The sequence below is a fragment of the Zalophus californianus genome, chromosome 11, assembly GCF_009762305.2.
Source record: "Zalophus californianus isolate mZalCal1 chromosome 11, mZalCal1.pri.v2, whole genome shotgun sequence".
Lineage (NCBI taxonomy): Eukaryota > Metazoa > Chordata > Mammalia > Carnivora > Otariidae > Zalophus > Zalophus californianus.
Window position 1 is genome coordinate 76,033,718 of NC_045605.1, and position 22,572 is coordinate 76,056,289.

The following is a 22,572-nucleotide window of genomic DNA, read 5'->3' on the forward strand; positions in this document are numbered from 1 at the left end:
ATACATTTAACTTTCATACAGCTCAGGCTTTCACACGTTATATCCTGACACCCCTAAAGTGTTTTTCCAATAGCAAATTCATACTTTTACTTATCAGTTGGCAAACAATTATTTCAATCTGTCAGTTAACAGTTTAATTTTCAAAGTATCGCCATTTATATATATCTTTACAGCTGTGTTTCTAAATACTTTTGCATACCACCCTTAGTCTAGGAAACAAAAGGCAAATATTTTTTAAGTTTTTTATTTTATTTATTTATTTATTTAAGTTTTATTTTTTATTTTAGTGACCCCCACATCCCATGTGGGGCTCAAAGTCATGACCCTGAGATCAAGAGTCATCTGCTCTAGTCACTGAACAAGCCAGGTGCCCTTAGGTTTTCATTTTAATCATCTTGACAAGTACATTCCTTAATCCCCATCAACAAAAGGCATTTTTTTTTTTAAAGGCACTACCAGATGATTGTAGTAACATTGAAACAAAGACCAATAATCTTGAAACAAAGGTAGAACTCATTTGGAGGGCTAAAAAAGACAGTTGTTTTTTTTTTAAGACAACTTTTTGACTCCAATCCAATACTTAACTATGTATTCAATTACATTAAAAGAACATGTATTCATTATTCAGAACAAAATCCTGGAAATGTGTGGTTGATGATTCTGTTGAAAGATGAAGGATGTAGCAACGGAGGAAATGGACAGATCCTAAAATTATAAACGGATAAGCAACATAAAATATTTTAGTGATAAGGATACAGAGAAAATTTCCAAAGAGTTGTGGGTAAGATAAAGACCTTTATCAAAGAACAAAAGCAGCCTTCAAATTTTTGTTAACAAAGTTTACAAGAAGTTGATAAAATATCAGCAAATACACCATCAAAAATTCCATTTGCTTTTGTGCAAAATCATCAACATGAAATGTCTTCTCATATGTGTCACTTCAAATATGGTACAGAATAAAGAAATATAAAACAATTTTATAAAATTATAAAAAAATAACTATTGCATTTATTTTTATTTAATCTATGTAAATCAAAGATTGTAGTCATGTGTTTAATCACATATCACAGCACCTAGCAAAGTACTGGTATACGGGAAGAACAAGAAATACATCATGTTGTTCCACATGTTATTGGAATCAAACAATGATTAATAATCAAGAGGCAAAAACTAAACACTGGGACGCCTGGGTGGCTCAGTCGTTAAGCGGCTGCCTTCGGCTTAGGTCATGATCCCAGGGTCCTGGGATCCAGCTCCGCATCGGGCTCCCTGCTAAGCGGGGAGCCTGCTTCTCCCTCTCCCACTCCCCCTGCTTGTGTTCCCTCTCGCGCTGTGTCTCTCTCCGTCAAATAAATAAATAAAATCTTAAAAAAAAAAAACCAAAAAACTAAACACTCACATCATAACTAGTGATTTATTATGATCACATTTAAGACTATTGCTTAACTTACGTACGTTCATATTTCAAACACAATTCCAAAATGCATCAAGTAAGGAATTGCCTCTAGTCTCAAATCACTTGACAGAGCCGACGCCATTCCTACAAGTTTAAATAGGGAACAGAGAGCATGGTATAGAAAAGGAAAGAAAGGAAGAAAAGAAGAAAGAAAAAATGAAAGAAAGAAGAAAGAGGAAAAAAAAAGAAAAAAAAAGATTTTCATTTGCACAGTTAACCGTGACCTTCACCAAAAACATTTCTTTTCTAGGCCTGTTTCCTCACCTGTAAAAGGTAATTCTCAGTTCCAAAATGTCAATAGAAAAAAAAAAAAGAATAGCATAAAAATGAAGAAAGGTCAAGTCTTCCCTGGTTATCTCCTCCTTATTCTTAAATCACCCCATCCCTGCCCCAAACTCAGTCACTCCCTTTTCAGCACTGTCAAGGCCTTCAGCTCAGACCACTACCGCACCCTCAGTTCACCGTCCCTCATCTATTCCCCCCACAGACGATAATTCTTATCTCCCAATTATTGGGGAGCTGGCAGTTGATAGGATCTCAACCACACAGAACCAGTTCAGAGGAGCCTGTGAAGAGTGGGACCATTTACTCTGCTCGAGGCACTAAGGGACACTTTGAGGTGGAGCAGGGCTCAATGTAACAAGGATGAGTTCTGAGAGCAGCTGAATTTTAGCACATTATGCTACCACTCTACACTCCTCACAACACCCTGGGAGGTAGGTGCTGTTGTTATTTTAAAAGATGAGGCAACTGAAGCTTCTAGAGACTCGCCCAATGCCGTCCAACTTTTAAGGGGCATCGCTTGAATTCGAACTCAGGTAAAAAATGTCTGACTTGTCCCCAACTGTATTAGAGAGAGATCTCGTTTAGCGCCCAGGAAGGAGGCCCGGCCAGGAGAAAAGACCCGCGCGGCTGGCGGCAGAGGCGGAAGGGAGGGGCTGCAGGATCCTCGGAGACCCGCCCACACGCCATCCTTAAGGCGGGGGCCCCCTTAAGGAAAGGGGGCTTTTCCTCACCCGACAAAAAATAACTCCTCGACTGGGAGGAGGTGCCCTCCGAGTGCCACCCGCGGAAAGCGGAGGGCTAGGCAGATGGAAGAGGACCAGGCCGGTCGGCGGAGACCGGAGGAGGAGTGTTGGGAGAGATGGGAGGAGGCAGGCGGGGAGGACCAGCTGTCTTGGGTGTGGGCCAACCGGGTGGAAGGGGACAAGCAAGACCTGTTGATTGGTCTGAGTGGCCAGGAGGGCCGGGAGGCGGCGGGGCCCGTGGGGGTCCCTAAGGCGGCGGGCCCCGAGGAGGCGGAAGAGCCGACGCCCACGGGCTCGGGCGGCGGGAGCAGAGAGGGGCGGGCGGGCTGGGAGCCTGCCGAACCGGGGGGCGGGGCGAGGGCGGCCCCCGAGGGAGGGGCGGTGGCGGGTCGGGAGGGAGGGAGGGACGGAGAGGGGCGGGGAGAGAGGGACGGGGTGAAAGCTGAGGGGCAGTCCTGCGAGGCCGAGAGTATCCGCAAGCTAAGCGAGTTGCGGAGCCGGGGCGTCCCGGAGCCCGGAAAGCTCCGGGAAAGGTACTGGGAGGGCACCCAGGAGCGCTACCGGGAGAGGGAGGTGAAGCGCAGGGCCAAGGGCACGAAGCAGGTGGAGAATAAGTACCGGCTGGAGAAGAAACCCAACTGGCTGAAGGACCCGAGGCTGGTGGAGACCGAGGAGAAGGAGGTCCTCAGAGCGAAGACGGACGAAAACTTGGCCAACCGGGTGTCGGGGCAGCAAAGCCAGCGGCCCACGATTCGATTCAACGTCTACCCTAGACCTCATCTCCAGTCGCAGTGGTCCATCTGCCACCACTCAGTCAGTGTCATTAACGAGCTGGCGAAGATGGGCGACCCAGACGTCCTGGAAATGGTGCAGGAGGAAGGTAGGAGCCGGCGGACTCAGTGGCGCGGGGGAGGGTCGGGCTGGGTGCGCGGGGACCCCGGGGGGACGTTGGCGGCCCTGCGGCCTGGATCCCAGGGACGTTCGCTGGGTGGGTGCCCTGCGCGGGACAGGGGCTTCAAGAGGAACAGTCCCAGCCCCGGCGGGTGGCTGGGTGTCGGCGGCGCACCGTGATTTCCTCTGCTGCTCGCGCTAGCCAGGGACCTGCGTCTTGTGACCGCTGCGGTTCCGAGACCGCCCCCTTGCTCCAGTGTGCGCCGCCGAGCGGTGGAATAACGCGCGGAGGCTCGGCGAGCGCGCTGGCCGCGTGAGCGGAGGCGCTCCGGCTTCAGACTCCCACGCGGAGCCTCCGCTTAGGGTGAGTGATAGCGGTCCCCTGTGTCGGGAGCTAGCCCTTGAGTTCTTTGCCTCTCTTCATTTGCCGATTACTGCTTAAGCTTTGAGATCCACGGTAATTATGCGAGGGGCGGACCCTAGGGTCGATCAGCTGGAGATTCTTGTGCCCCTGGAAACGCTGCCGTTTTACTGGCTTTCATCGCATCTTCACTTCCGTTGAGAAATATCTGTTCATTGTTTGCTAAGGCCGTGGCACAGACCTATGTTCTGTGGATCTGTTTTCGTACACACGTATGCTTAAGAATGTACGTATTTTTCTGCGACTATCTCCAGGACTCTCAATGACACTTCCGTCAGTGACACTCTCTTTTCATGTCTTGTTTGGTATTAGATCTGAACATGGAAACAGTTTTTTTAAGTGATGAAACATCTAAATAGTCTTTAGCATTTAGTCTTCAGAGGCACCAAGAAATACAATGCATGATTGCATCCGCCTCTCCTTTCTCAACAGTTTATTGAGATGTAATTTAGATACCATAAGTCACCCATTTAAAGTGTACAATTCAGTGCTTTTTTAGTGTATTAGAGTTTTGCAATCATCACCCCAAATAGAAACCTTAGCCGTCACTCCCCATCCCCCCATTCCCTACACTTAGCTCTAGGTAGTTACTAATCTATTTACTCTCCAGATGTACCTATTATGGACACTTCCTACAACAGACTCCTACAATATGTGGTCTTTTGTAACTGTCTTCTCTCTCTTACCATAATGTTGGTGAAGTTCATCCATGTTGTCATTTGCATCCTTCCTTTTTACTGCGATATAATACTCCATTGTTATAGATATGCCACATTTTATCCGGTCATCAATTGGAGGACATTGGGGTTGTTAACATTTTTTTTCCGTCACAACAGATAATGCTTCTCAATTCGTGTACAGATTTTTGCGTGAACACACGTTTTCATTTTTCTTGGGTATATACCTAGGACTGGAATTACTTCATTATATGGTAGCTTCATATTGACCGTTTTGAGAAACTGCCAAACTGTTTTCCATTTTATATTCCAACCAACAATATGTAAAGGTTACAATGTCTCCACATTCTCACTAACATTTGTTACTATTTTTTTTTATTTATAGCCATCTACTGGTTGTGAAGTGCTATCTCTGTGGTTTTGATTTGCATTTTCCCAGCGCTTTTCCATTAAGTATCTTTCCCACTGCTTATTGGCCGTTCATATATCTTCTTTGGTGAAATACCTACTTAAGTCCTTTGCTCATTTTAAAAATTAAATTGTCTTTATTATTGCATTTTAAGAGTTCTTTATATATTCTCTGTGTATTATTTGCACATATTTTCTCCCATTCTGTGATTGTCTTTCCGTGTTCTTGATAGTGTCACGTAAAAGCAATTCCCTTTTCTTTAAATCAAAAAACAACTTAAGGTAGAAGGAAATAAAACTATTGAAAACTTTAAGTTTTGACTAATGGCTCTGCTAAATGATGCAATAAATTTATTTGTTAGTGAAAATGATTGGTTCATTGTGCAAAGTGAAATGACTTTTAGATGTATAAAATTGAAAGTCCTTTTCTGTACTTACTTAATGGTTTCCTGCTTTGCTGAGACTTACTTTCAGTTGTAATTTCAGTAATCCGAAGGTCTTAATAGATACTTTTTTTTCACTTAAAACATTCAGTAAGTCATTATTATCAAGTCTTTCTGAAGTAAAGCTATGAGAAGGTACAGAAATATATTTTTTATTGAAGGAAGAGAGGAGGGGAAAATGTGGAGTATGCAACTTTCTGTGCATTTATGAAGAAAAAATATATCAATATGACATAACAGAGATTGACCATTATTCTCTTTCAGATGTTGGAAGTATGATCTAGTGTAGCCTCAGGATAATTTTGCTTACTGGAAAGTATACTCAAATTAGTATTACTTCAGCCATGAGGTCATACTGCAGCTTAAGTCCATCTCAGGAAGACTTTTAGAACTTTTCCCGAACTAATTTGTTTTCCCTTTCCTTGGCAAAGACCTTTGTAATTTCTCTATATTCCCTTTTAATATGATTGAAACTTCGCCTCTGCTTTGGTGGGGGTAGGAGAAAAGGATATTGATGTGGAGTACCATATATTTGATGGTTGGGTCTGACGACTGCATCCAGTCCAAGTTCCTGTTTCCTGTTTTGTTCATGGATCCAGGATCCAAGCATTGGGGGAGTGGGGCATTGGTGAACAAGGCCTAAGGAGCAGAGTGGTTCTGGCCTCTCAGATGAATCTCAGTTTTCTAAATGTTTTTCGCTATGTCAGTTATTTTGCGTGTTGGTTTTACTGCCCATTACAGAGACCCGTGTTATTACTGGAGTTGTATGAAAAGTGCATTAAAATTAGTGTGTTTTTTTTAACATCAACAATCCAATGGATTTTCAGAAGCCATTCTAAATATTCTAAATATATGTTTCTTTCTAGAGCTTAACGACACAGTATTAAAAACCAAAGTGTTCGCTGAAGAAGGCTGAAAATGACTGGGTTCCACAGCATCAATTTTTAGGAGCTACTTTCATTTCTGTGTTTTAAAATGTAAACGAATGTCTTCGAGTAAATTTACTGATCCAGGGAAGCCTGGATCTTGTATATTATGTGTTTCCTAAATCACCTTTGAAGGGTTAGTAGGACAGTTAAATGATTGATTTACATGTGATGAGATTTTTTTCCTAGAGAGAGAATGCTAACATTTTACCTTTTAGACATAATAGTTAATGAGGTATTTCTAGGATTTGTTACATTTTCTTAGTTTATTTTCTTCAGAATTGAACACATAAGCAATCAATCTTCTCTAGCTAGCTATTTTCCCACTATCTAATAATTTTTAAAATGAATCATAGAGACAAAGTGTAACTATATATATATATATCTTAAGATTTATTTATATATTTTTGAGAGAGAGAGAAAGAGAGAGAGATAGAACGAGTGGGAAGGGAAAGGAGAAGGAGAGAGAATCTCAAGCAGGCTCTGCACTGAGCATGGAGCCTGATACAGGGCTCAGTCTCAGGACCCTGAGATCATTACCTGAGCGGGAACCAAGAGTTGGTTGCTTAACCAACTGCACTACCCAGGCACCCAAGTGTCATAATATTTAAATAGTTATGTAAACAAATATTGCTAGTAAAATGTCAGTGTTGCTGAAATTGAAATATTGACATTGTAAGGAAGTTGTGATTTGAAATATTCATTCTTTAGTTGATTTATGACATATTCAGCATGGCAAAAGACAGTTTTAAGGGTTTAACATTGAATGTAAAGTTGCTTGAATCTTTACAACTGCATTAAGCATTGTATTTAACCAAATCACCCTTCTTTTAGAAATGTGAATATTTGGTTACATGCATTTTGTTTTATGCTGCTGGAAGAGGTGTAAACTGAGAAGATCATTTGGTAAATGCAAGAGCTATTTTTGGGCTCAGGGTTTGTTGGAGTGTGTATTCTTAGCAATGTGCTTTCAGAGAAAACTCAAAGCTCGGTCTTTGGGCTGGCTTTACTTTTGCTTGTATTTTATGATTCTCCATAGCATTTGGTATTAAACCCTTCATATCTCTGGTTTCTAGCCCATAGAAGAGTATAATTATTTCCATTGATTTTAGAGGATGCTGAAGGAATGACAAGAGACTGACTTAGAGTTGTTGGCTTCAAATCCTGCCTCAGATGTGTTTCTGTTTTGACAGAGGCTTGGTGATTATGTGTAGTTATGACAACTTCATACTTTGTGAGTGTGACAGTTTGTCTATATCTCTGGCCTGTGCGAGCATCTAATTGTGCCTGTGTGTGTCAGAGAGAGAGCTAGTGAGCACTATGTGTGAGAGGGGGCACAGCGTGTGAGGAAATACATCTGTTTTTTTCTAATCTTTCTGCTTTTTAGAAAAGGGGACAGTTTACAAAGTGTGTTCCACCTGGCTCCCAGGGGGCTTGCCCTCTCATGGAGGGTGATGTAATTGGGCTGGGTACCTAGAGAGGGCACCCTTCCGGGTGGTACGGGAGCAGGTAGGAGACCAACACAGGGACCGATAAGGAGGTTTCAGGCCAGCACTGAAAGGAGGATGTCAGAACGGATACGGTGTGAAAAACGAGCAATAGTTAGCCAAGGAGGAAGACAGTTGTTAGTTCTAAGGAAGGGCAGCAGCAAGTTGAAAGGGAAAAGGGTAAGAGAGAATCAGTAGGGGTAGGAAATAACCTGGAGGAACTGTGTTGTCCCTTTTCCAAATTCTCAAATAAACATTGCATCCAGCTCTGATAGCAATTTGAAAACATTGTTTTCAGTGAGTTGTTTTATGTTAAATGCAGCAAAAATGCTAAGGGGAAGGAATTAGTGCTTACAGATTTTCAACTCTCTCTTCTAAAAAACAATTCTAAAATACTCTGTAGTCCTCACTTAAGGCTTGCGCTTCTTCCCTCTGTACTTGGAACAGTTCTTCTGCATAATGACTGTTTTTGTTCTCAAGAAAATAAAAGCCTCCCCTAAGTCAGAATTCAAGTACCATGCATTGAAAGACAAAGTGTGTATTCCTTGGAATCCTATTTTTTATGTACATATTAGAAGAGTTTGCTAGATTGGTTTTTTTCTCATTTGAAAATCCAATGAGAGTTGGTTGCCGTATTGTGCAGTTTTGAACTATACATCTAGACAGTATTCATGGGTAAAACCCTTTGCTGATGGACCATGTTTTATATTTTTCAAATTATCTTTACTTATATTTTGTCTTTTAGATGAGAAAGTCTGTACTCGGAAAAATTAAGTGATACAGCTATAGCCAAGTTTGTTTAGTTTCCATGCTTTGCTTGCCATAACTATTAACCTTTTAATAGCAGACCCTGCAACAAAAAAGATCTGAATACAAAAGAAATTCTTTCATCTTTATTCTGACACTCGAATTTATCTCAAAGAATTTAAGTTTTGAAAATCAATAATAGCCAGCCACACCTCCTTCCTGGTTTACTGGTTTACTGCAGCAACTCCTGATTTGTCTCTTGGCTCAGTCTCTCCCCCTTCTTTTTAACCCATTCTTCCCTGAAGGACCTGTGCTTTTCATACAATGTAAATGTAAATACGACTTAACATCTTTTTTGTAGGGGGCGCCTGGGTGGCTCAGTTGGCTAAGCATCCTGCTCTTGATCTCAGCCCAGGTCTTGATCTCAGGGTCATGAGTTGAAGCCCTGTATTGGGCTTTACCCTGGGCGTGGAGCCTACTTAAAAAAATAAAAAAATAGAGCTTTTTTTGTGGCTTACTATTTTACTTAGAAAAAAAATCCAGGTATACAAAGTCTTCCACAAACTGTCCCCCGCTCCAAGTCTCTCTGTTCAGTCCTGCCCCTCTACCATTTACTTACTGGTCTTCAGCTTGACCTTCACTTCTTTGAACACCTCAAAACCATTCCTGCCTTACAGCCTTTATGTGTTCTCACATGGCTTGAATGCCCTCAACTTTCAGATCTCAGTATATATATTCCTGCCTCAGAGAGATTTTCTGATTTTCTAATATCTAAACTACTCCCCTGACCAGCTCTGTTTATAGCATTTATCTCAAGTTTTGGTCTGCTTCCTCTACAGAACTGTAAATTTCTTAACCATGGAGAATCAACAAATGTTAGCCATTATCACATTACTTTCATTGTTATATTAACGATCCAGTATCAAGAACTGTTAAAGGTCTGAGAATTTACTATAGCTGGAGGTTAACAGAATATCCCATTACAGTTTCATGGATACTGGTAGAACACGTAAGACACATGGCTCAGAGACAAAGGACAGTTTATTACTCACAGCATTAATAGTAGCCAGAGTGGCAGCACTTTGTGCCCATTTCTTGGCCCAGTTTGCCAAAAATCAACGCAAAGAGGCCCAGAAAATACCTGCAGATGTGGTGGGTTGCAATACAGGAGAGCAGTCTCAAGTTAAGGAACTTAGGAGTCTTTTGTATTGGTCAGTAATTATGCCTTCTGTTTGCTCTGGAGGGAGACACTGTAATAGTCCCAGACTGTGAGCAAACCTGCCTTTTGCTACAGAAGGAGATGCTGTATCTTACCAAGGGTGTTCATTCACCCAAGATCCTTGAAAAGATAATCCAGAACAAATGGCAGTCAGTGTCTCACTAGCAAGATATGCAGAAATGTGAGTGACCCAAGGAGAATTGTCTCCAAGCAGTATCTGCCTCTGAGTATTCATCCCTAAGTAACATCCTTGGGTTTTGCATAGTTATCTTTATATAAGTGGAATATTAAATTTCTGCCCCCCCTTATTTTTTTGCTAAATAATATTCTTTGGAGAGTTATCCATCTTTTTGCATGTAATTGAAATTCATTCAATTTTGTTACTAGATACAGTATGTGGTATTATTATATATATTATTGGCCATAATACCACGTAATTGTATTTATCCATTTTACTATTTCTGGATATTTGAGATGATTTTGGTTTCCTAGTTATTCCCAGCAATGCTTTTATGAACATTCTTGTACGTTCCCATAATGCCTGTATTTCTTTTGAGTTTATACCTAAGATAGCACTTCTCAAACTTTTTGATCTCAGGACCTTTTTATACTTTAAACAATTATTAGGAACCTTGAAGAGCTTTTGTTTATGTGAGTTATGTCTATTGTTATTCACCAGGGATATCCACTTTTACCCCTTCCATTAAAAATAGTACTGGAAGTTCCAGCCTGACCACTTGGGCAAGAAAAAGAAATAAAAGGCTTCCACACTGGAAGAGAAGAATTAAAATTCTCTCTATTCACAGATGATATGATCTTTTATGTAGAAAACCCTAAAAAGTCCCCCCAAAACCTGTTAGAACCTGTAAATGCATTCATAAAAGTAGAATACAAAGTCACTACGCAAAAACCAGTTAAATTTTTGTACTCTAACAATGAACAATCTGAAAAGGAAATTGAGAAAACAATTCTATTTATAGAGTAAGAGACATATCTACAAAAAGGTTGCTACAGCTAATTTCAAAAAAATTACTGCCTTCTAGGATTTTTATGGTTTCAGATCTGACGTTTAGGTCTTTAATCCAGGAGTGCACTTGTTGTGATGAGCACTGGGTGATGTATGGACCTGTTGAGTTATTATATTGTACACCTGAACCTAATATAATACTGTATGTTAACTAACTGAAATTAAAATGAAAACTTAAAAAAAGAACAAGATATTTAAGAATTAACCAAAGATTGCAAGACTTATATAAATAAAACTACAAAACATTGCTGAAAAAAATTAAAAAAAATGCAAACATACCTTATGTTCATAGATTGGAAGACTTAATATTAATAAGATGTCAGTACTAACCAAAGTGATCTATAGATTCAGTGCAGTCCCTATCAAAATTCCAATGATGTTTTTTGCAGAAATAGAAAAAGCCATCCTAAAATTCATATGAACTCTCAAGGGATGCTGAATAGACAATCAGTCTTAAAACAGAAGAATAAAGCTGGAAGATTCACACTTCCTGATCTCCAAAATTACTATAGAGCTACAGTAGTAAAAACAGTGTGGCACTGGCATGAAGACAGATATAGACCAATGGAATAGAATAGAAAGCCCAGAAATAAACTCTCACATATATGGTCAAGTGATTTCTTTACAGTGGTGCTAAGACCATTCAATGGGGAAAGGGCAGTCTTTTCATCAGATGGTGCTGGGGAATTTGGGTATCCACATACAAAAGAATGAAATTGGACCCTTACCTATGACCATATATAAAAATTAACTCAAAATGGAATTAAACCTAAATGGGAGACCTAAAACTATCAACCTCTTAGAAGAAAAGAGAGCAGCAGTTTCATAGTGTTGGATTTGGTAGTGGTCTCTTGGATATGGCACCAAAAGCACATGTAAGAAAAGAAAAATAGACAAATGACCTCATGAATATTAAAAATAATGTGCATCAAAAGACACCATAAACAGACTAAAAAGGCAAACCACAGAATGGGAGAAAATGTTTCCAAATCATGTATCTGATTCAGAATATATAGAGAACTCCTGAAACTCAACAATAGAAAAATCTGATTAAAACCAGGCAAAGGATTTGGATACACATTTCTCTTAAGAAGGTATAAAAATGGCCAATAAGAACATGAAAAGATGCTCAATAGCATAATCATTAGGGAAGTGCAAATCAAAACTAAAGTGAGCTACCACTTCAAACCCCTTAAAATGGCCACTATCAAAAAACAAAAAATAACAAGATTTGATGAGGATGTGGAGTAATTCGAATCTTTATGCACTGTTGAGAATGTATAATGGTAGAATTGCTGTGGAAAACAATATGGTGGTTCCTCAGAAAATTAAAAATTGAATTGCCATATGATCCAGCAATTCCACTTTTAGGTGTATGCTCAAAATAATTGAAAGGAGGATTTCAAAGAGATATTTTTACAGCCATGTTGATAGCAGCATTATTCATAATAGCTAAAATGTGGAAACAATCCAAGTGTTCATTAACAGATGAATGGATAAATAAAATGTGGTATACACATACAGTAGAATATTGTGCAACCTTAAAAAGGAAGGGCATATGCTACAACACTGATGAACTTTGAGGACATTATGCAAGGTGAAATAAACCATTCACACAATGACAAATTCTGTATCCACTTTTACGAGGTACATAGAGTAGTCAAAACCATAGAGACAGAAAGTAGAATGGTGGTTGCCAGGGACTGGAGGAGAGGAGAATGAGGAGTTATTGTTAATGGGTATTGTGTTTCAGTTTTACAAGATGTAAGAGTTCTCGAGATAGATGGTGGTGATGGTTGCTCAATATTATGAATATAATGCCTTTGCACAGTACACTTAAAAATGGTTGGATGGTAAAATTTGCTATGTGTATTTTACACAATAAATGGAGAAAGAAGAGCAAGAAAGAAAGAAAGAAAAAAGAAATAGGAAAAGGTTTGCAAATGGTAGATTTATATTTTCTATATTTTCAGAATATATATGAATACTTCCTAAGATTACAGTTACTGTGGATGGCCATTCCATTCCCACTGTGATTTTCCCCAAAAAGTGTTTTTATATAGGAAGGTTTTGACTTGAGAAGTATTTCTCAGCATATCTCCAACATGGAATCACTAGAGAATAAGAATCTTCTACATTTAATATTTTTTTTAGCATTAGAAACTTAATTTGAAGATGTATTTCAGTGCAAATGACTCAACACGGAACTATCACAAAGATACCTGTGTATGAGGAAAGTCATTTGGCCTGTTTAGAACTGGTGGTGTCCTTTAGTGCTTTCCTTGCAGACAGTTTGGTTCAATTCTAGGGAAACACGCCAACGGAATATTAAATCTTATGCACTGAAAACTAAGAGGTAGTGATGGACATCCCTACTGGATGCTTTCCTCTATCCAGTTTTGAGGCCACAGATTAATAACTGCATTTATTAGAGTTAATTTTATTTCTTAGTGGGAGACATTATATCCTACACATCAGTGTTTGCTTTTCCTGTAAGTTATAGACAGTTTTTGGTGCTGACTTCTACTGGCAGTTGTTTTGAACAACTTAGCTCCAGAGAGGTCTTGGATGTTTCCTTTCAGTATTTTTTCTTTGAACTTCTTTGTTTGATTTCGGAATTTCTGTTTTCTCCTCATGCAGACTTTTAACCTATTCTGATCAGTTGGTCATTCTAACTTGTTTTTTCTTTTCTTATTTAATTTAGAGAGAATATCCAATATAGAAACAGAATATGTTTTCGGAATGAATGAGGTAAGTTAAATGTGTATGTATTAGTTTCCAATAAGTCAGAACAGAAAATCGGGACAAGGTTACAAATGTACTTTGTCTGAATACTACATTCTTTTTATTTTTCCTTTAATCTATTCATGTTTTTGGTAAGGAAAGCAAATTCCATGTTTCATACAGATTCAATACTTGATCTTTCTAGATGTGATAAGGGAGCAAATATAAGTTTGGATTTCTTTTGAGGCTCCCTGTGAAACAAACTCAGATATGCTGAGTCTTGCTGTGTAAGAGAAAAGTATTTGGCTTAACGCTTTCCTAGAGTGTTATGAGGTTGGGATATGTGACAGCTTTTTATGTTACACTTACTGGTATGTGAGGAGTGCTTATTGATGACTAAAATACAGTTCGAGTGACTCAACTCCAATTAAATACATATATTAAATGAAATAATAATAAAATTAAATACAAGTTGTAAAAATAAAAACTTAACTAAAGGCCTTATTTTATTTATATAAACTTGCAAAAAGATACTAAAAATTTACCTTTCTTGTATACAGAGTATAAGCATTCTAAAGATATTTTGGATAAGATAATCTTTCTGGTAGGCTCTAGTTGACACAAAAGCACTCACAGAGGTAGATTTCTTTGAGTTGGGTTAGGGGTGTCCAGCCAGATAGAAAAAAAGTTCTTTAAAAATAGATAGATTTTTAGGAATGACTGAAATTCCCACCCTGGGAAACAACCCACCAGATAGACTGGCTGGATTAGCTGGCTGACTTAAAATTTGCAGAAATTCTGGGATTCCTTTAAAACCTGTGATCAAAATGCTGAGAGAAATAGAATATGATGGCCAAGGGGACTATGAACATCATTTAGTTCAGTGATTTTTACAATGCAGTTTGTAGACCACCCAAATAACAATTATATTAAAAAATTTCTTAAAAATGCAGACTCCTGGGTCCAATCTGCTAATCGTATTCTTGAGGAATAAGGTTATAGAGTCATGATTTAAAAATAACACCCCCAAGTGATCTTTATTGCTACTGACGTTTGAAAACCACTGTCATAAAGCAGAGTCTCCACAACTTAAAGTGATGTAATATGACACAGGGAACATGTTTATTAAATAAGTAAGTGAATCAAGGTAACTATGTAAAAAATTTGTCTCTGGAGTGGACTGAAGAAACAGTTATCATACGAGATTTATTGATCCAATTTAAATGATAATAAATCTATTGTCATTTTCATGTTGTTCATATTGACATAATAGTAATATACTCTGCACAGATCTCTATATGCTTGCTCAAGTTAACTTCAATTCCAGTTCATTTCTTTGCTTTTGTATCTTTCATATATATATACATACATACACACACTGTTGACTTAAACTTCTGTAATAGAAAAACAATTTCATCAAGTCATATTTGTTCTGTTCCTTATCTCTTTGCATATTTAAAAAGCAATGGGTGTTACTTCCTTGCTTTCAACCTTGGATAGGCCTTCATTTGAAACAATTTTGCTTAGATTTTTAAGGCTTTACATTTGACTTACCTTTTTTCATATAAAGTATTTTGGAGTAAAAACAGCATCTCTCTGAAACATAGTTGAAGAATGCCTAATAAAGTTTGAAATTATTAAGTGGATATATTATTGAATTAATCCATTGAAAAGTGACTGTAGCTTTTGCTTCCAGAAAGAGGAGTAGAAGAAATGTTCCCTGTTCCTTCTGCTAAGTACTACTAAAAACCCTGGACATTATATATAAAACAAGAAGACTCTGAAAGTTAGAGAGAAGAAGAAAACTGTCTAGTGACCTCAGGACCCAAGGAACAACACTAAAGTTAGTTCCCTAGGTTTTCTGTTTGCTTTATCTAGTACAGACTGGGTGTAGGAGAGGCCAGCAAGTGCAGAAATCCTAATTGGCCCAGACAAAGCATCAAGGAAAGCCTATTTTCTTTCAGTGATGGACCAGAAAAAAGGTGACCTAGGAATACAGAAAACTTTTAATCAATGACTGTTTTTTTTTTTTTTAAGATTTTACCCATTTATTTGAGAGAGAGAGAATGAGAGATAGCACGAGAGGGAAGAGGGTCAGAGGGAGAAGCAGACTCCCTGCCGAGCAGGGAGCCCAATGTGGGACTCGATCCCGGGACTCCAGGATCATGACCTGAGCCAAAGGCAGTCGCTTAACCGACTGAGCCACCCAGGCGCCCAATCAATGACTGTTTTTGTAGCCAAACACCACAGGGAAAACAACAACAACAACAACAACATGGTCCTACCATCATCCCCTCCAAAAAGAGTTGAAATGAGGAGACTAGGCGTTAACCCCTGTCTGGTGATCATAGGATGTCCCAACTCCTCCTAGAATTTGTATCAAAGAATTCTGAGTGGGGAACCAGGACTTTCATTCCCACTGGATGCTAACATGTCTGTCTTTCACAACCCTTGCATGATGTCAGTGGAGACCATGTAAGGAGCCTAGACTTCCACTTTCAGCAGTAGTAATAAGGTGGCCAAACCTTTTCTGCTGGGTTGGTATCAGATACCTCCGCAATGGAGAGCCAGTGGTTTTACCACTATCTAGGAGAAAAACCACCTCATACCACTCCCTGACAGTGAAGGCCATGTGGGGAGCAGGAGGAGGCACCCTTGCCCTTTCTAGCCAGCTTGGGATCAGTGAAGGTCTAATGGTAAGTTTGAACTCCCCACACCAGCCATCATTAATGAGAAACACTTCCAACACCTTACCACCCCCTCATGTCCATAGAGGCTGAGTGGGTGACCTGGACTTCTACCTGCATCAGATGGTGAGGCATCATCCCACTTAACCCACCAGAGTAGTACCAGAGGAGACTTAATAAAACATAAGGTTTAAATAAAATCTAGCCTCATAACATAATACTCTAAAGTCCAGATTTCTAGAGAAAAATCACATGTAATACGAAGAACCAGAAGGGGATATCAACTTGAATGAGAAAAGACAGATATCAATGCTGAGGTGAAATGGATGTTAGAATTATTTAGATAATGATTGTAAAGCAACTATCATAATAGTGCTTCAACGAGTATTTGTGAACATTCTTTGAACAAATAAAAAAGAAAGTCTCACCAAAAAGAAAAAGTAGAAATTTTAAAGAAGAACATAATGGAAAGCTTAAAACTGAAAAATAGAATAACTGAAATAAAAAAAAAAAAAACTCAACAGCAAAGTGGAAAGGATAAAAGAATCACTGAATTTGGAGATAGAAATTTTTGTCAAATGATCTAAACCTACAGATTCAAGAAGCTGAAGGAATCACAGAAATAAATAAATCCAAAGAAATTCACACCAATTCACAAAACTAGATACAAGAAAAAGAAAATTTTGAAAGCAGTGAGAGAGAAACGTCTTAACCATAGGGGAACAGTAATTAAAATGACAGTAGATTTCTTATCAGAAACCATGGAGGCTGAAAGAACTGGTACACATGTTTTTTCAAGTGCTAGAAAGAAAGAAACAAACAAAGAAGAAAAGAAAAAAGCCAATCCAGAATTCTATAGCTAATGAGACTATCCTTAGGAATGAGCAAGACAATCTCAAGTGAAGGAAGACTGAAGAAATTTTTCACCAGTACATCTACCTTAACAGATTGACCAAAGGAAGTTCTCTAACAGAAAATAGAAAGAATTTTTGTAACATGAGGAAGGAGGAGAAAAAAACAACAGAAAGGATAAAAATAAGACTTTCTCCTCTTGAGTTTTTAAAATTGTGTTTGACAGTTGAAGTAAAAATTTTAATAATGTCTGATGTGGTTCTCAATGTATGCAGAGAAATATATAAGACAATTATAAAAATTTGGGGATGTAAAGGGAGGTGAGGATCTTATACTTTACTTGAGAGAGAAAGCATGTAAACTGTAGACTGTGATAAGTAATGTATATATAATGTGATATAAAAAGCAACCATTTAAAAAACTATATGAAGAGATACACTCAAAAATTTTTCGATAAATAAAAGTGGAATTATAAGGTAAGGTTTCAGTAACCCACAGGAAGTCATGAAAAGACAGAAACACAAAATGGAGGGAACAAATAGAAAACAAACCCTAATGTGTATCAATAATTACATGAAATGTAAGACAGAGATTTGAAAAATGATTTAAAAAACATGACAATAAAAGGATTAAAAATATACATTATGGTTGAAGATATATGCCAAAATTAATAAAAAGAAAGTAGGGGTGCTACATTAATATCCTGTAAAGTATACTTTGGAGCAAAGAAAATTACCATGGACAGAGTGGGATATTATATAGAGATAAAAAGGGTCCATTCAACAATAAGACATAGCAATGCTAAAGTTGTATGCACCAAGTAATAGCATCACAATATGTGAAGCAAAAACTAATATAATAGAAGAGAGTAATACACAACTCTAATTATAACTGGAGACTTCACCTCTTTCTCAACAACAGATGGAACAATTAAGTAGAAACCAGCAAAGATACAGATGGACTCAACATATCCAGTAGGATATAATTGACATTTGTAGACTATTCCACCTAACAATAACAGAATGCACATCCGCCTGAAGTGTTGGTGGAATATATGACAAGATAGACCATTTTGTGGGCCATAGAACAAACCTTAACAAATTTCAAATAATTCAAATTATGCAGAGTGAGTTCTCTGACCACAATAAAATCAAACTAGAAATTGGTAAGAGAGCGAGAACAGGAACAGCTTCAACAGTTGGAAACTAAACAGCATACTTCTAAACAATCTGAAGGACAAAGTTTCAAGAGAAAAACAAAACCAAAACAAAACAACACTGAACTGAATTAAAGTGAAAATGCAGCATATTAACATTTGAGGGATGTAGCCAAAGCAATGCTGAGAGAGAAATTTGTAGCACTAAATGTTTGTTAGTAAAAAGGAGAAGTCTCAAGTCAATAATAAGCTTCCATCTCAAGAAATAAGAGCAAAATAAACCCAGAGAAAACAAAACGATGGGAATAATAAAGAGCAGAAATCAGTGAATTGGAAATTGAAAAATGTTAGAGAAAATAATTGAAACAAAAAGCCAGTCCTTTGAAAAGATAATAAAATTGACAAACCTCTAGCCAGACTTACAAAAAAAGTGCGGGAGAGAGAGCGAGTGAGCAAGGGAGAGAGAAGAGATAGACATAATCAGGAATAAAACAAGGCATATCACTATAGACTCCATATCAAAATGATAATAAAGGAATACTAAGAATAATTGTACACATATAAATTTGACAACTTAGATAAAATGGATGAATTCCTCAAAGATCACAAACTATCACAGCCTATTCAATATTAAATTGATAATATGAATAGTCCCATAATTATTAAGTAATTAAAGGAGTACCTTAAAGACTTCTTCCCCCTAAGAAATCTCTAGGCCCAAATGGTTTCACTGGAGAATTCTACCAAATATTTAAAGAATAATTAACACCAATGTCTTCTGGAAAATAGAAGAGGAATGAACACTTCCCAGTTCATTTTAGGGGCTTGCATTACCCTGGTACTAAACCAAAAAAAAAAAAAAAAAAAAAGTACCAAAAAAAGAGAGAAAACTACAAACTAATATTTTTCATGATCATAGACACAAAAATCCTTAGTAAAATACTGGAAAATAGAATATGAAAAGAATATAATACTATAACCAAGTAAAGTTTATCCCAATGATGGGAGGCTCATTCATTATCCAAAAATCAGTTGATGTACTTGATTATATTAAAAGGATAAAAAATCAAAATCAGATTTTACTATTTTTTTCAGAAAAGACATGTATTTTATATATATATACCCACATATCTATCTATCTATATCTATATTTATATCTAATCTCAGAAAACTAGGAATAGGGAGGAACTTCCTTACCTGAAAAAGAACATCAATAAAACAATAACATCATATTAAGTAGTAAAAGACAATGCTTTCCCTCTATGGTCAAAAATGTGACAAGAATGTCTTCGTTTATTCCTCCTATTAAACAGTACTGAAAATTCTTTCAATAAGGTAAGAAACTAAAAGGCATATGGATAAGAAAGGAATAAATAAAACTGCCAGTTTGCAGATGACACAGTGGTCTAAATTGAAAAAAATCCAAGAAATCTACAAAACAAACAAACAAAAAACCCAACCCCTCCAAAAACCAAAACAAACAAACAAACAAAAACCCTCCTGGAACTAAGAAGTGAATTTCATACAGAAAAATCTGTTGCATTTCTATCTATGAGCAGTGAACATGTGGAAGCCCAAATTGGTATATGGGTTAATGCAATTCCTATCGAAGTCTCAACAAGACTTTTTGTAGACATAGACAAAATTGTTCTAAAATTTATATGAAAATGCAAAGGAAGTAGAAGAGATAAAACAGTTTTGAAAAAAGAGAGTGGGAGGAATCACTCTACCCAATTTAAAGCCTTGGTTTTGTTTTGTTTTTTGTTTTTTTTTAGCTGCTGTTTAATCAAGATACTGTGTTATTTGCAGAGAGAGGCATGTAGATTAATGAAGCAAAAGGGAACTGCAGAACTAGTCCCACACAAGGACACCCAAACGATTTGGGACAAATGTGTAAAAACAACTCAGTAGAGAAAGGATAGTCTTTTCAGCAAATGGTGCTGGAGCATTTGGATATATATAGGCAAAATTATGAACTTTAACTTCAACCTCACACCTTACACAAAAATCAATTCAACATTGATCACAGATTTCAATGTAAACCATAAAACTATACAACTTCTTGAAGAAAAAATAGGAGAAAACCTTTGGAAAGTAGCTCTTTGTAAAGCATTGTTAGACTTGACATAAAAGCGTGATCTGTAAAAGAAAAATTGATTAAGTTGGGCTTTTTCAAATTTAAGAACTTTTGTTCTATGAAAGATCCCTGGTAAGAGGAACAGACAAGCCACAGATCTGGAGAAAACATGGGTGCATCACATATCTGACAAAAGACTCCTATCTGTGGTATTATAAAGAAGCAGCAAAACCCAGTATTAAAAAACAACCAACCCAAATGAGTAAAATACACGATGATATATTTCCTTAAAGAGGATATAGATGGCAAATCAATACATCTGGCAAATAAAAGATGTTCAGTATGACTAGCAATTAAGGAATTGCAAACTAAGACCAAACTGAGCTATCACTATATGCCCATGAGAACCACTAAAATGGAAAATAGTGACAATCCCAAACAGCAGTGGAGATGCCGAGAAACTGGGGCTGTCATACGTTGTTGGTGGGGATGGAAAATAGGGACAGTCACACTAGGAAACTGTGGGGCAGTTTCTTAAAAAAACTAAACATACACTTACCCTATGACTCAGTAATCACACCCTTGGGCATTTATCCCACAGAAATGAAAACTTAATAATCACACAAAAACCTTGGAACAAATGTTTTGAGTAGCTTTATTTGTAGTAGCCCAGAGTACAAACAACCCGAATGTCCTGCAGTAGGTGACTGGTTAAATCAACTGTGGCATAGCCTTACCATGGACCACTACCCACAAATAAAAGGAGCAAACTGTTGATATGCACACAGCTTGGATGGGTCTTCAGGGCATTAAGTTTAAGGAAAAAAAAATCTCAAAGTCCACGTACTGTATGATTCTATTTTTATAGCTTTTGAAATGACTATATAGAAATGGAGAAAAAGGGTGCCTGGGTGGCTCAGATGGTTAAGTGTCTGCCTTCGGCTCAGGTCATGATCTCGGAGTCCTGGGATCGAGTCCCGCATTGGGCTCCCTGCTCCTTGGGAGCCTGCTTCTCCCTCTGCCTCTCTCTCTCCCTCTCTCTGTCTCTCATAAATAAATAAGTAAAATCTTAAAAAAAAAAAAAAAAGAAATGGAGAAAAAATTAGTGGTTGCTAGGGGTTATGGATGTTTGGGGGAGGAAAATAGACATAACTTTTAAAGGAACAGTGAACGTTATGTCTATTTTCCTCCCCCAAACATCAGTGTGATACAATACATTAATAAAAGAAAGAACAAGAACCATATGATCCTCTCAGTAGATGTGGAAAAAGCATTTGACAAAGTACAGCATCCTTTCTTGATCAAAACTCTTCAGAGTATAGGGATAGAGGGTATCAATATCATAAAAGCCATCTATGAAAAACCCATGGCAAATATCATTCTCAGTGGGGAAAAACTGAGAGCTTTCCCCCTAAGGTCAGGAACACGGCAGGGATGTCCACTATCACCACTGCTATTCAACATAGTATTAGAAGTCCTAGCCACAGCAGTCAGACAACAAAAAGTAATCAAAGGTATCCAGATCAGCAAAGAAGAAGTCAAACTCTCACTCTTTGCAGATGATATGATACTTTGTGTGGAAAACCCAAAAGACTCCCCCCCAAAACTGCTAGAACTCCTACAGGAATTCAGTAAAGTGGCAGGATATAAAATCAATGCACAGAAATCAGTGGCATTTCTATACACTAACAACAAGACAGAAGAAAGAGAAATTAAGGAGTCGATCCCATTTACAATTGTACCCAAAACCATAAGATACCTAGGAATAAATCTAACCAAAGAGGCAAAGAATCTGTACTCAGAAAACTCAAATACTCATGAAAGAAATTGAGGAAGACACAAAGAAATAGAAAAACATTCCATGCTCATGGATTGGAAGAACAAATACTGTGAAGATGTCAGTACTACCTAGAGCAATCTACACATTTAATGCAATCCCTATCAAAATACCATCCACTTTTTTCAAAGAAATGGAACAAATAATCCTAAAATTTGTATGGAACCAGAAAAGACCCTGAATAGCCAGAGGAATGTTGAAAAAGAAAAGCAAAGCTGGCGGCATCACAATTCCAGACTTCAAGCTCTATTACAAAGCTGTGATCATCAAGACAGTATGGTACTGGCACAAAAAGAGACACATAGATCAATGGAACAGAATAGAGAGCCCAGAAATGGACCCTCAACTCTATGGTCAACTAATCTTCAACGAAGCAGGAAGGAATGTTCAACGGAAAAAAGACAGTCTCTTCAACAAATGGTGTTGGGAAATTTGGACAGCCACATGCAGAAGCATGAAACTGGACCATTTCCTTACACCACACACAAAAATAAACTCAAAATGGTTGA

The 22,572-nt window shown here is 37.9% G+C and overlaps 1 protein-coding gene and 1 long non-coding RNA gene across 3 annotated transcripts in view; one reads left to right on the plus strand and one right to left on the minus strand.

The window, feature by feature from the left end:
• Positions 1-299: 299 nt before the first annotated feature.
• Positions 300-2,290, minus strand: LOC113914025. Its single transcript, XR_003517346.1, has 3 exons — positions 1,721-2,290; positions 1,456-1,540; positions 300-705 (listed from the first exon to the last, which is right to left on the minus strand). It is a non-coding gene; the product is annotated as an uncharacterized LOC113914025 (long non-coding RNA).
• Positions 2,291-2,913: 623 nt separating this feature from the next.
• ANO5 (anoctamin 5) overlaps positions 2,914-22,572 on the plus strand; it is a 109,892-nt gene continuing 90,233 nt past the window's right edge. For both annotated transcript variants that reach the window (XM_027578723.2, XM_027578724.2), the window contains exons 1-2: positions 2,914-3,364; positions 13,435-13,481. In XM_027578723.2, coding sequence (XP_027434524.1) covers positions 3,325-3,364; positions 13,435-13,481 — 87 coding nt within the window. In that variant the 5' untranslated portion in view covers positions 2,914-3,324. The remainder of the gene's footprint in view (positions 3,365-13,434; positions 13,482-22,572) is intronic.